A 14,475-nucleotide genomic window follows, 5' to 3' on the forward strand; every position below is an offset into this window, starting at 1 on the left:
ACGGGCTAGAACTCGGCCGAATGAAACCCATATCTAATAGTTCATGAATTGTTTTCTCAATTTCATCCTTATAAGCTCTAGGATGACGATATGGGGTAGTAATCACTGGCTTTGCTCCCTCCTCCAACTCTATACCATGCTCAAAACCTCTATCTGGTGGCACTCCAGGAGGTATATCACCAAATACTCTACCATGACGATCCATCACTGACTGAATGTCCACATGAAACACACGGCCATCCTGGGGTGTGGGTGTTTTGGACTTAACCAAACAATGCGTAGCCCAGAGTACATCATTATGCCTGAGGATAGTCTCCATCCTGCGAGAAGTCACTTCCCTAGGTCCACCATCTGAAGCTGCCCTCAAAATCACTTTCTTCCCTCCAGACAGAAACTCCAACTGCATACGGTGGTGATCAATAATGTAACGCCCAATACCCTGTAACCACTGCATGCCCAAAACCACATCATAATCCTCTATAGGAAGCACATAAAAATCATCAGTCAAAGTATAATTCCCCATCTGAATACTAAGCTGTGGAATCCGTTTGGTGCAACCCAAAACTGCACCATCTGCCACCTTCACTTCAAAACCACCAAACTCCTCATACTGCAAGCCACACCTCTCAACTAATTTCTGATCAATAAAGTTATGCGTAGCACCTGTGTCTACCAAGCTGGTGACCCGCTTACCCTTAAGTGTACCTTTCAACCGGAAGGCATGAAACTTAGGATAACTGGAGAGAGTAGCCATAGCTACTTTGGCTGACGCCAACGGCTCAGGGATGTCTAGCTCCAACTGTGTCTGAACCTGCTCAACATCCTCTGTATCATCCTCAATATGAGTATCAAGAACCTCCTCATCTCCTAACTCAGAAGTCACCTCAATCAAATGAACCTTTCCTTTACCCATGCAACGGTGTCCTGGTTCCCAAGGTTCCTTGCAGGAAAAACATAACTTTTTCCTCCTCAATTCATTCCTCGTTTCCTGATTCATCCAAGGGGTTTTCGCTGAAGTCCCTTCTTTGTTCTGGGACGTATTGGCCTTCTGTGCAGGCCGTGAATCTCTAAATGGTTTCTTATCTGCCTGATAAGAAGTGGGAACAGTATCTAGTCTCAATGTCACCTCAATAGCCTCCTTAAGAGTTGCTGGTTGGAAAACACGCACTAGTCCCTTTAGCCTATCCTGCAAGCCCTCAATGAACAACATCACAGTACGTCTCTGGGGCATATCCGGTACCATCACTGCAATACATTGGAACTCATTAATATAGGCTTCTGCATGACCGGTTTGTCTAAGGTGAGCCAACTCCCTGTAATAAAGTTCTGTATCCTTACGGTCAAACCGTGCAATGAGACGCTCAGTGAACTCAGTATAGGAGTGAACTAAGGTGTGATCCTGGGTGACCAATCCATGGTGCCACCAATCATAGGCAATCCCCTGTAAATGCAATACAGCAAACTGAATAGCCTCACGCTCAGGCATGGGCCTCAATGAAAGATATATGTCCAGCTTGTGGACCCACGCCCGTGCGCTAGTGTCTCCTGTGCCATTATATGGGGCCAATGTAATCTTCCCAGTAGCTCTATTCAAATCATAATTCTACTGCTGCTGGTGTGGTCTATTACCACGATCTCCCCTGAACCTGGTTGTATCTCTACGCTGTGCACAATACTGGGGAAGAGGGAAAACGTCCCTAACCTCAGGGGGTAGAGCTCTCCACTCAGCTGTGGCTGCTAAAACTGACTCCTGGAACCCAACCTCCGGTGGTTCCACTTGTGCTGGTTGTTCACCTGGTACGAACTGAGGAAGCAATGGCCTATTCGTAGTAGGTGTACGATGGCGGTGCCTCCTGCTGGAATGATGGGAACTCCAAACTGAAGATTGGGACTGATGGCTGCGGTGACTACCAGCCACTGAAGGTGACCTACCACGCCTACCTCTGTGTCCATCCATATCCAAACGATCCAAGGTATCTTGTAACCTATCTAATGCCTGGGTGATCCTGGGCTGAGTAGTGATAAGAGTCCTCATCATCTCTCCCTCTTCCTCATCCTGATTTCTTCTGCCGCCCACCTGTTCCTCAGCCATGACTGGATCCTGTTCTATCCCAAACTCACGCTCGTACTGAGCTCTTCTGCGTGTGTAATACCTATTTATATCTGCTCTACCCGAATGCATAGAAATAAAATCTGATTAACCCCACAGGCTGGCAGAATACATAGCTCTGATACCACTGAAAGATCCCTGATAGATCTTTGCTGTTAACCTGCTGTAATTTTTTATTTTTAATTTTGTTTTCCTGTTTATTTAAGTTTTTCTTACAGAACTAGACAGAAGTGCAGAAAGGGTTGTTTGTTTTTGTGTTTTTGATTGTTTTATAGCATAGGAAGGAATAGATAACAGCAAATATGAAGCAATACTGAAATAAATGAGGTATACAGCAAAAGTCAGAATTATTGCAAATCGTACCAGGCAGATTTGTCTGAATTACAAAGCCAAACAATGAATCCAATGTATTTCCCAAGCTCTCATACAAATTCGAAGTCAAACTGGAAGATGAAGAATGTTCTCCAACCCCACATACACTGGAAGTGAATACAAGCAATACCCTATACACCACGTGGTGTATTTGCTGCAAATGGCATTCCTCCAGCTGCAATGAACCACGTCTCCACTGGAAAGATGGTAGGCTACGCTGAAACCCTACTGAGAATTGATGCCTCTGTCCTTAATCACCACGCACAATGCCTTATAAGTCCGGTGCCAAAGATTGCTGAGGGCTACGTCCCAGCCAATCCTAATCCTGGGGTTTGCGTCCCAGTCTAGAAATCGCTCTCCAGAGCAAATTCATACAAGTTGTCAAATATGCAAAAGATAATCATAGAATGAAGCTCCTATCCCCTTATAACCCCTCTCAATTGCAAATCGAACCCTAATTGTCTCCAAGTGGCGTGGTCTAGTGGAAATGTTATAATTTCTTATTTTAAAGTGGTCATGTTACTAGAAAATGACCTTTTTCCCCATAGACAGAAATCCGCTCACTGAATTGCCCTGAGACCAAAGAGAAAGATTTAAAGAATTTCAAGATCTTTCCAACGAGCTATCACACAATAGGATGCGCATCCAGATGAGGCCAAAAATCCCCTTATTACTCCAAAATGGCTAACAACTTAGCCTTATTTAATTATTAAATGCTAACTTAGGAAATATTAAAAATATAACCCAAATAGCCACAAAATGCCCAACTGACATTACAAACCCTAAAATCATCCTGTCACCTGTCTGTGACTGAAGTCGGTAATCAAGGATTCACTGGTAGTCTCATCCCTAAAATCTAGGGATGCTCCTAAAATTTAGGAAACAAGCCCAATCTCTCTGAAACTGAACCCAAAGAGGCATCTCATGGAGACCCAACCTTGGGCATGATCAAACCTCCTAAAAAGTAGGAATTGCCTCCTAAAAACAAGGAATGTCTCCCAACTGATCAATAACTGCTAGAACACCAAGTCTCCAACACTGAATAACCAAACCGGGTCTCTGTCCAACCCTGTCAGCCTACAAGACCCCATAATAAGCTGACTCACATGTCTCTGCTAGACTGAGCTAGAGTGGGGACATGACATAGGGAGAGGGTGGCTGGTGGCAGCCAAGGCCACCCACAATTGGAAGAACACTTTGTCTACGGAGAATGGAGGAAGTTTATCATAGACCTCGGGACATAGTTAGTTAGTGAGGAATTGGCATCATCTTCGGAATCAGAGGGTGAAGGAGAAGGCAACCTGAGGAACGAAGGACGAGGCTGCAGGGAGCCCAATGACGAAGGGATTCTCAAACTAGGAGAGTGCTTTGAGGATGAGACAGGGTCATTGAACGGGCTCGGCAGATGGAGGATTATGAAATGTTCTAGAGCTACAGGCTCGAAGTAGAGGAACTAGAGCAAGTAACAAAGGAGGTGTACCTGCCAAAATACATAGAATATTGGAAGGGAGACGCCTCAAACCTTGGTGACGTAGATAATCCGAAGATCAATTGTGTTGGCAACGATTGGAACCCTGTGTGGAAGGCCGCAACTTTCAAAATCTTTATTATTCTTCTTCTTCTTATGTACAGGAAGGAGGCCGTGGTCCTTGTAGAATTTGTGGTTCCAGGTCTTCGGATGGCCATTGAAAATAGACTTGCCACCAACGGGTCCAAATTGAAACCCTACCACGTGAAGCGCGCAGGGGACCCGAGAGGCCGGAAGGGCACCCGAGAGCCCGGAGGGGGACCTGAGAGGATGGAAGGGGACTCGAGAGGGCGGGCAGGTGACTTGAGAGGCACAGGACCACAGCGGGAGACTCTCGGGCGAGGCAAACCGAGAAAAGGCGATCCTGGAGGCACGAAACCCGAGCTGAATTTGGACAATTAAAAAAAAATAAAAAAAAAAAATAAAACTCGTATGCCAGGTGACCGTACGACTTGTAAAAAAAAGAAAGAAAAAAGGCAAAGTGCACCGTACGGCGGGGCCACGCATCCACCGTGCGGTGGCACTGCATGGTCACCGTGCGGTGGCACCGCGGGGTCACCGTGCAGTGGCACCATGGGTCCACCGTGCGGTGGCACCGTGGGTGCACCATGCGGTGGTACCGTGTGCCCACCGTACGGTGGCACCGTGTGTCCACAGTGCGGTCACCGTGCGGTGGCTATTTTAACCCGCACAATCGAAGAGGCGAACAGAGGAAAATAAATAAAGAAGGGAAACAACGTAGAGGAAGGAGATTGCACACACCCACACGCTAAGTACACCGCACAAACAAACACAGTCGTACGGTGGAGGGATATTGACCGCACGGGAAGTTGTCCGTACGCTGGAGGTGCGTCCGTACGGTAAGGAGGTTGTTGACCGTACGGGGAGGTTGTATGGCCGGGGTGCCATCGGGGACATTATAGAGGAAAAAAAAAAACAAAAAAAAACGACAACCAGATTGAAAAATTATTCGATGGAGTCTGGAGCCAGGACACTGAAAATTTAGAGTGGAGAAGAAGGGTGTTTGCATCTTATAAAATCACAGAAATGATGGGCGCCATGGACTTTCGTATGGTTCTGAAGGTTGTAAATTGGTGTTGGCCCTGGACCCCGCGAGGAGCGCTGCTCCTCGACCCGGTGGGGTGCTGCCCCAGACCTCGCGGAGGCGCTGCCCCTCGACCCCGCTGGGGGCGTTGCCCCCAGACCCCCAGTCTATTTTTGAGCTACAATACAGTTGTTGGAGTTGGGCGAAGGGCATTAGAGATGTCACGGTAAGAGTTGTGGTTGTCCGTACTGTGAGAAGGAAGCCTGAAGCTAAGCATTGGGGAGGGAAGGCGTTGCGGGTCCGTGCAATTGTATGACAGCAGAGAGTTATTCAGTTCGGTTAGCAGCCTTCGGGGAGTGTGATGGAGGATTTGAGGTGTCTCCTAGCCTTTGTGCCAAAGGGTTGTGGCCACCTCCAGGTAGGAATGGTACGCTTGAGGAACTTGGAGTATGTCTCAGCTGGACGTGAGGTTGCCTTGGTGGATGCAGAGAGGTCTCGGGAGGAGTTGACCACCAGGTTGGAGGTAGTACTAGCGTGAGACATAGCCCAGCGTACCCAGGAGTTGGATGTCGAGAGGGCAGCGTGGGTGGCTATCGAGGACAAATTGGCTAGGGAGACAGTATCATTTGAGTAGCAGTTGGTGGAGGTTGAGACCGAAAAGCATGTTTTGCAGACAAGTTTGGTTTAGGCACAAGAGGACTGTGATGTCAAAGGAAGCAATAATGGTGGAATCCGCACTTGAGCATCGGATGGTAGCAGAAAAGGGTTTTCACGCGAGGACGCAGCAAGTGTATAAGTTCCGAGCTCGATTGGCGTTAGTAGTTCCTGCCATTCATCTCTATTTTGTATTAAGTCGTTCGGAGTCGACTTCTTTTCTTGGGGGAATGATGTTGCCGGGAATAATCATTATGTTATGTTGTCATATTATGTTTATGTTGTCGTCGGTAATAATGAGTTACGGCGGTCAGTTAGTTAGTCGTCCCAAAGGGCAATTGGACGCGACGGTTGGTCTCACCCCTTCGGGTATTATATATTGCGTACCTTTCCTTCGTAGTGGCATCATGATAGTCGTGTCAAATGTAATGTTATGAGCACTTGGTGTACATGGACTGTTGAATTAATACAGAGACTGGTTATTTAATATATTTCCATTATGTTCTGTGCATTTACTTCCTGCATTTAACTGTTTAACCGTACGTGGCAAACAGCTATTAGTGCACATGTTAGCTTGGTAACCCTTGTTGAGTAAGGTGCTTTCTTTGGGAGGAAGGTCCGATCAGTTTGGAGGATCTTTTAGACTACTAGATTGCAGATTTGCACCAGGTTATCGGACTTCTTTGACAGCGGCAGGGGATGGTACTTGGTTGGATACGATCTTGCACATTGAAGGCATCACCATTGAGGATTGTGCTTGCTTCTTCATCGCTATACTAGGGTGACATCAAAATCAGGTTCTTAACATTCCATTCCATTGTTTCAGTTGCAAATGTGTGAGTTGATATCAGTCCATACATAGTCTTCAGAAAGTCTGAGACTAGTCAGTCCTCACTTCGGTCTCTTGACAGCAGATTATAGTGGTTCCTAATTAATGTTGAATTAATTTGGGGTCTGCATCTTATTCTGAGGTTGTATGCCAAACATTTGATTAAATGACAGCAAGAAGTTGTGTTTGATAATGAGCACTATTTCCCCTTAATATATATTGGTTGTTGTTCCAAATTATTCCTATGATATTCTATCTTGTTTACATGAAGAATTTGCCTTGGTTTACATGAAGAATTTACCTTGAATGTCCTTGTAGTCAAACTGAAAATACGATCAGCAGATTAAGCTATGTTAGCCAAGTGTTTGACAAAATGTCCAAGTGAAAAATATTAGGATTTCAAATCAGAATCTAGCCAGGGACATTACAGTGCGTGTCCATGCAACTTTGTTAATCAATTACTATGCAAGCATGCAAAGTTTGCATGGATAGGCGAAACAAGCAAAATTCTTGGTGGCTTGCTCTTGGATGAATATGCAAATCTGGTTGCAGATTTTACAGCACCAATTTTATGGCTTAAGCATTGGATCTACAGTGTCTTATTGCCTTCATAAGCAAGTCTTGACAAATATTTAATCTGAAATATCCCATAATAATTTAATGTAGGATATGTTGAAGCTCATTGAAAAGTTCAATAATTCAATTCAGCTACTGATGTTTACCATATTTCTCTCTTTGAAAGGTTTTCTTGATGTTAATTAGAATTGCATGACCTCAATTTTCAGTTCAAAAATTGATAATCAAGAATATGGCTTCTATTACCTTATCCATATAACATGTGGTTTCCTGCTTCTAGGATGAAGAAGTTTCAGAAGTTAAATACATTTCATGGAAAGAGTTTAGAGAACTTTTACTCAAGAAAGATGCAGCCTATGTCCCATATGACATGAATGGAAAATATGGTCAACTTTTTCAAATACTTGATGATAGGTGAGCTTTGTCAAATATTTATTGCAAAATTTCTAGATTTTTTTTTTGTATTTGTATTTGTGGATCATTTTATTTTTAATAACAGGATCATGTTGCCTAGTTGTCTTTTTATATTTATGGCATTATTGCAAAAACATTATTAACAGGGCTGAGAATTCTTAAATTTTTCTTTTTAGCTTGCTATTATTTGAAGATATAACAGTGAAATGTAGTAGACGATCTTATTGCAATTTTTTGGAATGACAAAATACATGTACAGTTAGTTGCATACCTTATTCTTAGTTAATGTGTAAGTTTTTCTATTTCTTAATTAGACCTCTTAATATTCATCATATCAGGGAAAAAAACATGAAGTTAAATGCCTTGGAGATGGCCTAAATGAGATAAAGGTGGCTGTAATCCACTTCTGTGTTATGCAAATGTAGTAGTCAACAATGATTTTGTCTACTTACATAGGTTGGTGTCAGTAGTGCTCTTGATTATGTTTTGGTTGGTATGGTTGGGAACTTGATGTTTGTAGTCTAATTGATGCACCTCTTGGTTGATCAACCTATACGCTGGATACAGAAGGTAAGGGGATGGAGTTCTTACATTGTTATAGTCTTCATGTTCCAATAGCTATTCGATATACACTGCTTTTTTATCTGAGAGGAGTTATACAGTGGAGATGGGGGCAGATGGGGGGTTGTCAAGGTGTCTTTCGATGAGACGCATAAACATTTATGATGTATGGAGGAGCAGACAAAAGATACAACTCCAGTTAAAAAAATGACTTTTGCATGGTGGCAAATGAATTCTTTGAAACTATTTTACTATCAAAAGAATAGTGAAACATACAATAACCATATAGCATGTAGATTTGATTTGAAACGTAGGATGGAACTCCTGAGAAAGCAGCTTTCTTATATGTTTGACTTAACAATATTTTAATGTGTAGCATCCAATTTAATAAAATAATGTATAATGTTCCCATAGTTTATTAAAAATAGGCTTTGAGGGAGGATATACAAAAGAAAGCTATATGAGGTAGTATGAATATAGGTTATTTATTTTAAATGTTTTTTGTAACATTAATAAAACTTGAGTATAAGTATCTTTGCACCTCTGAAATTGATATCTCATGTTGTTTAACTGATATTTGTATTTAAGATAACTTATCTAGTATCAATAAAGTTACTGTATACACCTAAAAATGGCTATGACTAATTAAATAAATATTTATTATTTATTTAATGTTTATTCTTCTATTAAATAAATAAATTGAAAAGTTTATTTATTTAGTTAATTAGTCGTATTCTTCTATATCAATTTATTAATTAAATATTTATTATTTAATTAATTATCTTCATTATGCTTCTAAGGTTTTCCTTGATTAAATAACTCTAAATTATTTAACTAAATATCTTTTCCACATCATCTTATTTGCCAACTCATTTCTATATGTGGCTAAATGAATTAATTTTTCCTATTTTTTAAATTAGCTGCATTTAATCTCCAACTTCTATTCCTAGTCAAGAGGAGTAAGACACTTAGTTGTTCTTCTACTCCCTATATTCTCTCCACTACTACATCTTTGGAGGAGGTTTTGCCCACTTCACCCTAGTCAATAGCCACTTGTCTTGCATTTCCTAGATCATCTCCAACCATCCTACATTCTTGGGGTTTCCAACTGGGGTCAATGTGAGCATGCTGCCACTTGGACTCTGTTGACGTGGCTAGAGTCAGATTTCCAACTCCTTCCGGTCAACACAAAATATAATCTATTGGCAATTCCATTCTCTCTTGCATAAGGTAGTTCTAGTGCTATTGAAACAATCACTTAGAAACAACCTCAAGGGTCATTTTGTCAGGTCTTGATTGTGAGATAACTCAGAGGTTCACGTGTCTTGTTGGTAGACACGAGGGGGACTTACATTAGTGGACAGATTCGGCTCAAAAAGTTTGGTAAAGTTTCCCCTAGACTTCTACAAGTCAATTTTCATTTGATTTTGCATTAAACTTGATGCTACCATAATGGTTTTGTTGGTTCCCAAAACCACAGATTGGAAATCCTAGAGCTTTGCCAAATCTCCTACTGATCTCAATCAGCCTTGGCCAACGAACAGGAATGGTCGAAGACCAAATTCCTCTACACTTTAGGTTCCACTAGACCTAGGCGGGTATACCTTAATCTTCAAAGCACAAAGTGACTTCTTTATAGTGAATTTAAACTTGTCAAATTAGCTGTTTGCAAGAATGGCAAAATGTTTCTTGCAACTGTGCTTTATTATGTGCTTTTAACCTGTTTTAATCTGAAAAGTTGAATGTGACTAATAGTGAATGAATGCTTATAAAAGAATGCTATTGGAACCTTAAATAATTATGAAAGACAATACTGATAGGAATAAGAAGTGTGTTTCCTTGATGAGAACCTTATGCACACCAAACTTACTCACAAAAAACTAACAATAGACCAGTGCCTTATCTGACAATTTATATGTTATTTAGTGGACGCATATTTGTAATCAACTTTGGAGACAGTTTGAAAAAACTCACAAATATGCGAGACTATCACTGCAATGGTTTCATTATGTGTTTCAAGAATAACAAAAACAATTCTGCTTCCTACACAACAACATGTGATGGCACACTGCAGCAAATCTAAATTAGATTCATCCAAAGAACTTGATTCATCAACACCATGTAACATAAAATGATCTGAAGATAAAGACAACGAATCTTATATATTAATTTTGGAATAAAGAGATATACAAAAGCTACAGACTCACAAGTATTTCATGATATTCTTGCTTGCACAAAAATGACTTTCATTTCTATAGACTTGCTTTTACATAACACTACTAGTCCCAACAAACAATCTGAAAGATAGATTCCTTTTTTTAAAAATTGTGACCCTCTCTACATACAAAATGACTCCTTATACATATGTAAGTCAAAAGACACAAATGAGAGGACACACCCTTTCATTAGTACAAACTAAAAACTGACAAAAACCTAACTAATAACTCCCTAATTGCTATAACAACTAACAATATTACAAAATACATTACAATGGATACAAATTAACCCTAGCCATCTAGGACCAAGCCACATTTCTGAATATGTCGAAGGTAAGCATCATCCTTGTAAGCGTTGGAGTTGAAGATGATATCCCGCACTGCCATCTCTATAGTCACAAAGTTTTCCAACTGGTCCACTATCTCTGCTATGCCCAAAGTGTCAACCCGTGCAATACCTAGGGAAGCATTAAGTAATGATTGACATTCTGTAATCCATACGTTCTTGTCCTTAATCTGCCTTGTTTCGTCCATCACTTTTGGAATACCGTGCTGCACAATTCCTTGACAATCATCATATTCAACCTTCAAGTCTGCATCAAACTTCTCATGTTTTTTCATCAGTCTCTGGATTTTCTCAATAATTGCACTGTCTGTCTGACTAGGTTTTACTTTCACCTTTATGTCACATTGGCGTAGGCCATTCCGATGTACCCTCCTTCTATTCCTCCGTGGCATTCTGCCCGTCGGGTATCGGTATAGCTCCAAATATGTTCCTCCGATGGTTAGAAGTTATTCTGATGAGTCCTCCTTCGTAGTCCGCATCTTTTTTGTTACATTGGGTCACCTTATCGGGTATCGAAACAACTCATTTTATGTTTCTCCGATGACTTGATGACATCGACCTCATACTTGTGTATCCTTTTACTTCTCTGGTCTATCGGCATACGTTTCCTCTATGAGACCTCCTTGTTCATCGTGTTGCAAAGCTTATCGGGCGTCGGGACAACCTTTCTTATGTTTCTCCGATGACCCGATGAGATCCGGCTCTAGCTTGTCTGTCTTTATGTTATTCTGGTCTATCGGCCTATGTTCCCCCCGATGAGATCTCCTTCCTAGCAACTACCTCAGCTTCCTCATCGGGTATCGACGTAGCGGAAAATGTCTTCTTCCGAATAGCTGATGTTATCTCGATGACTTCACCTTGTTGCTTTTCTAGTCACTTATTTCGGTGTAGGCTATCTCAATGAAACCTCATTTCCATCCGCCATGATATCTATCCTATTGGGTATCTGGGTAGCTATTTTTTACACTTTCCGATATCTCGATGACTTCAAAACATCCACTCCGCATTTTCCTTCATCGTGTAAGTCATACCGATAGCCTCCTTCTCTGGGCCCGGGTTGTCTTCCTCATCGGGTATCGGCATAACCTGAAACACCTCTCCTCGATGGCTTAAGTTACCTTGATGACTCAGTATTCTCCTCCTTTTGGTATCGCCTCATCGGAGTAGGTCCGGCCGATAACATTGCCTTCGCCACCTAGTCCATCGGTTATCGGGGTAACGTAAAATAACGCTTTCCGATGACTCGATGACATCGCCAACAAGTGTCCGCTCCATCCGACATCGGCATAAGTTCTGCCGATAACCTCATCGGGTATCGAGGTAACTTTTTCTCCGTGCTTCCGATAGTGAACGCTATGCCGATGACTCCGCCTCCTTGTTATGCTATTGGTGTAGCTCTTCCCGATGGATTACTAACTCGCCAAACTTCTTCCTGCCAATCACACCTTGAGAAAACGCCATCAGACTCATCGATGTGAGTTTTGCCGATCGACACGCACCTTTTTTTCCTTAGGCAATCTTATCGAGGTGACTTACGCCGATAAACATAATTTTATATTTTATGAAGAGAAGGCTTTCTTTCACAAATGTAACTTTCCACAACCATGCTAATGGACTTCTAAAGCACTGAAAACATCTCTGAATGCACTCATGACCCTGCTTCTGTGATGAACCATAAAATGTGCTCTTGCAATGTAAAGACTGTCATGATGAAGGTTATCAAAATGTCAACATACTTAATGCCATCCCTTAATATGCCCAGGTGATACTTGTTCATGCAAATTCAGGCTACAATTGGATTTCTCTAACACAACAACATATCTCCTGCACATGCAATCCGACAGTAAATGCTCTTATGATGAAAGTATACATATAAAGCATCAATAAACAGCACAAAATATTTTGCAAAAATATGTGCTAACAGGTTCTACTTCAGATTATAAAACAAGTAAAAAAGAGGAAAAGAGGAAGCTAGATACTAACTACTTCGATCTAAAATAATACATTTAGGCAAATAGATTGAGATCTTATAATAACCATGTTTTACTTCGCGAGTAATTTACACAACTAAGTAAAACCTGATGCAATCTTCAAAAGAAATTAGATTTTCAAATTATTAAACACAAATGCTGAATTTAGACATTCACCTATCTATTTAGCAACCGAACTAAGTTATACATTCAATCATAAAATTTAGAATTGTACATAAAAAATGTATTCATGAAATTTAGAATTGCACAAAAAAAATTATCCATGAAATTTAGAATTGCACATAAAAAAATGTACCAATGAAAAAGAGAGCTATTGATAGTAGTTGATGAAGGACATGTAATTGGTCACATGAAATAGTGCTGGTTATACATGCAACCATTAGGGCATGATTATATGTGACTAGAGAAAAGGAATGATTATCATTCCGTTAAAAAAAAATCATATGCTTTTATTTATAAAAAGCACATGTAGACAAGTAGGGGAACAAATAACAAAGTTGCTGTCTATGCATTAAAAAAGGTATTTGTGAAACTTGGAGGTGTGCATAAAAAAATGTATCATTGAAATCTATAGGTGTTTGAGAGAGGGAGGAAGAACTTATGTTGGTTTGTTGGTTAGGATAGTACTCGGAAAATCACCTTTACCCTTATGTAATGTCCCCTCTTTTCTAGTCACCATTCAAGAAGGTGGATTTGCTTGTTAGCCATCTCCGCAGGCAAATGGTGAGGTTAGGAGATGATTTTCTAACCAAGAGGAGCTATACTTGGTCAAAAATGGGTAATCGGTGAAAATAAATTCAAGGAAGCTTATAAAAAGAGTTTATAAGTTACTTTTTTCTATAATTAGCAACTTTATTAAAAAGTAACTTTATAAAGTTAAAACATGATATCCCACCCCTTTGTTCGACTTCCTAGGCAAAGTTATAATTTTAAAAAGTGGTGACTTTTTCATGTTGAGCTCACCCTCAAGGCTGGACGCCTTATTGGAGGAAAAGAAGATTCCTTAGAATCTTTAAATTATGGCTTTTGAGGATCGATCTAGGGTTGTGTTGTGACGTTTTCACACATCGCCCCATTGCAAATAGGGACCCCTGCTTTTTTGCTTTTTAGGGTTTGTTTCTAGGTCTTTTAGGGTTTTGTCAGTTGGCCTTTGCATTTTGAGTGTCGCCAAGGGGATCACCTGGATAGCAGGTCCTGCTTGAGTGATGTCTTGATCCTGAAATTTGGCTAAGTCTGGAATGTCCTGATCCTGAAATTTGACTAAGTCTAGAAACTGAAAAAACCTCCAAAAATTAGATTTGGCAATATAGCTCTTGGAGGTCTGAAACCACTCTCAAACATCCTGAAAGTATATATGGAATATAACTTAAAGTATAAGTGACATTTCTCACTTATACTTAAATGTTATATTCCATAAAATTATCCTGTCGAAGAGTTCAAAAAGTCAAATTTCGCTCCAGACCCTTGCTGAGGATCCAGAGCGAATTTCGCTCCTGACCCTCTTAGGAGGACCAAAGCAAATTTCGCTCCTGTCCCTTGCTGAAGGTCCAGGGCGAAAATGTTGTTCAAGTTTATTTCTCGCTAATTTTGGCTAACTTGTTTTGTGCAGGGTTTCCCGGAGAGAAGATTGGACGTTACTGGATGCGTTTGAAAGTTTGAAAATTGTTGAATTTTGGGCAACAAAGAAGATAATTTTGCCCCTGTCCCTCACTGAAGGTCCAGAGCGATTTTCTAAAAGTGCAATTTTCTTGCAAGGACAAAACAAGTTTTGTGATTGAAACGAATGGAAGAAGGCGTGTTTTGCCCGTTGAAGATAATTTGGAGGGCTAACAA

At 40.9% G+C, this 14,475-nt stretch overlaps 1 protein-coding gene across 2 annotated transcripts in view; it reads left to right on the forward strand.

Annotated features, from left to right (window-relative positions):
• Positions 1 to 14,475, forward strand: part of LOC131028013 (nudix hydrolase 3) — a 250,278-nt gene that overhangs the window by 60,695 nt on the left and 175,108 nt on the right. For both annotated transcript variants that reach the window (XM_057958133.2, XM_057958132.2), the window contains exon 5: positions 7,395 to 7,528. In XM_057958133.2, coding sequence (XP_057814116.2) covers positions 7,395 to 7,528 — 134 coding nt within the window. The remainder of the gene's footprint in view (positions 1 to 7,394; positions 7,529 to 14,475) is intronic.

This window comes from Cryptomeria japonica, chromosome 5, assembly GCF_030272615.1.
Source record: "Cryptomeria japonica chromosome 5, Sugi_1.0, whole genome shotgun sequence".
NCBI classification, from domain to species: Eukaryota; Viridiplantae; Streptophyta; class Pinopsida; order Cupressales; family Cupressaceae; genus Cryptomeria; species Cryptomeria japonica.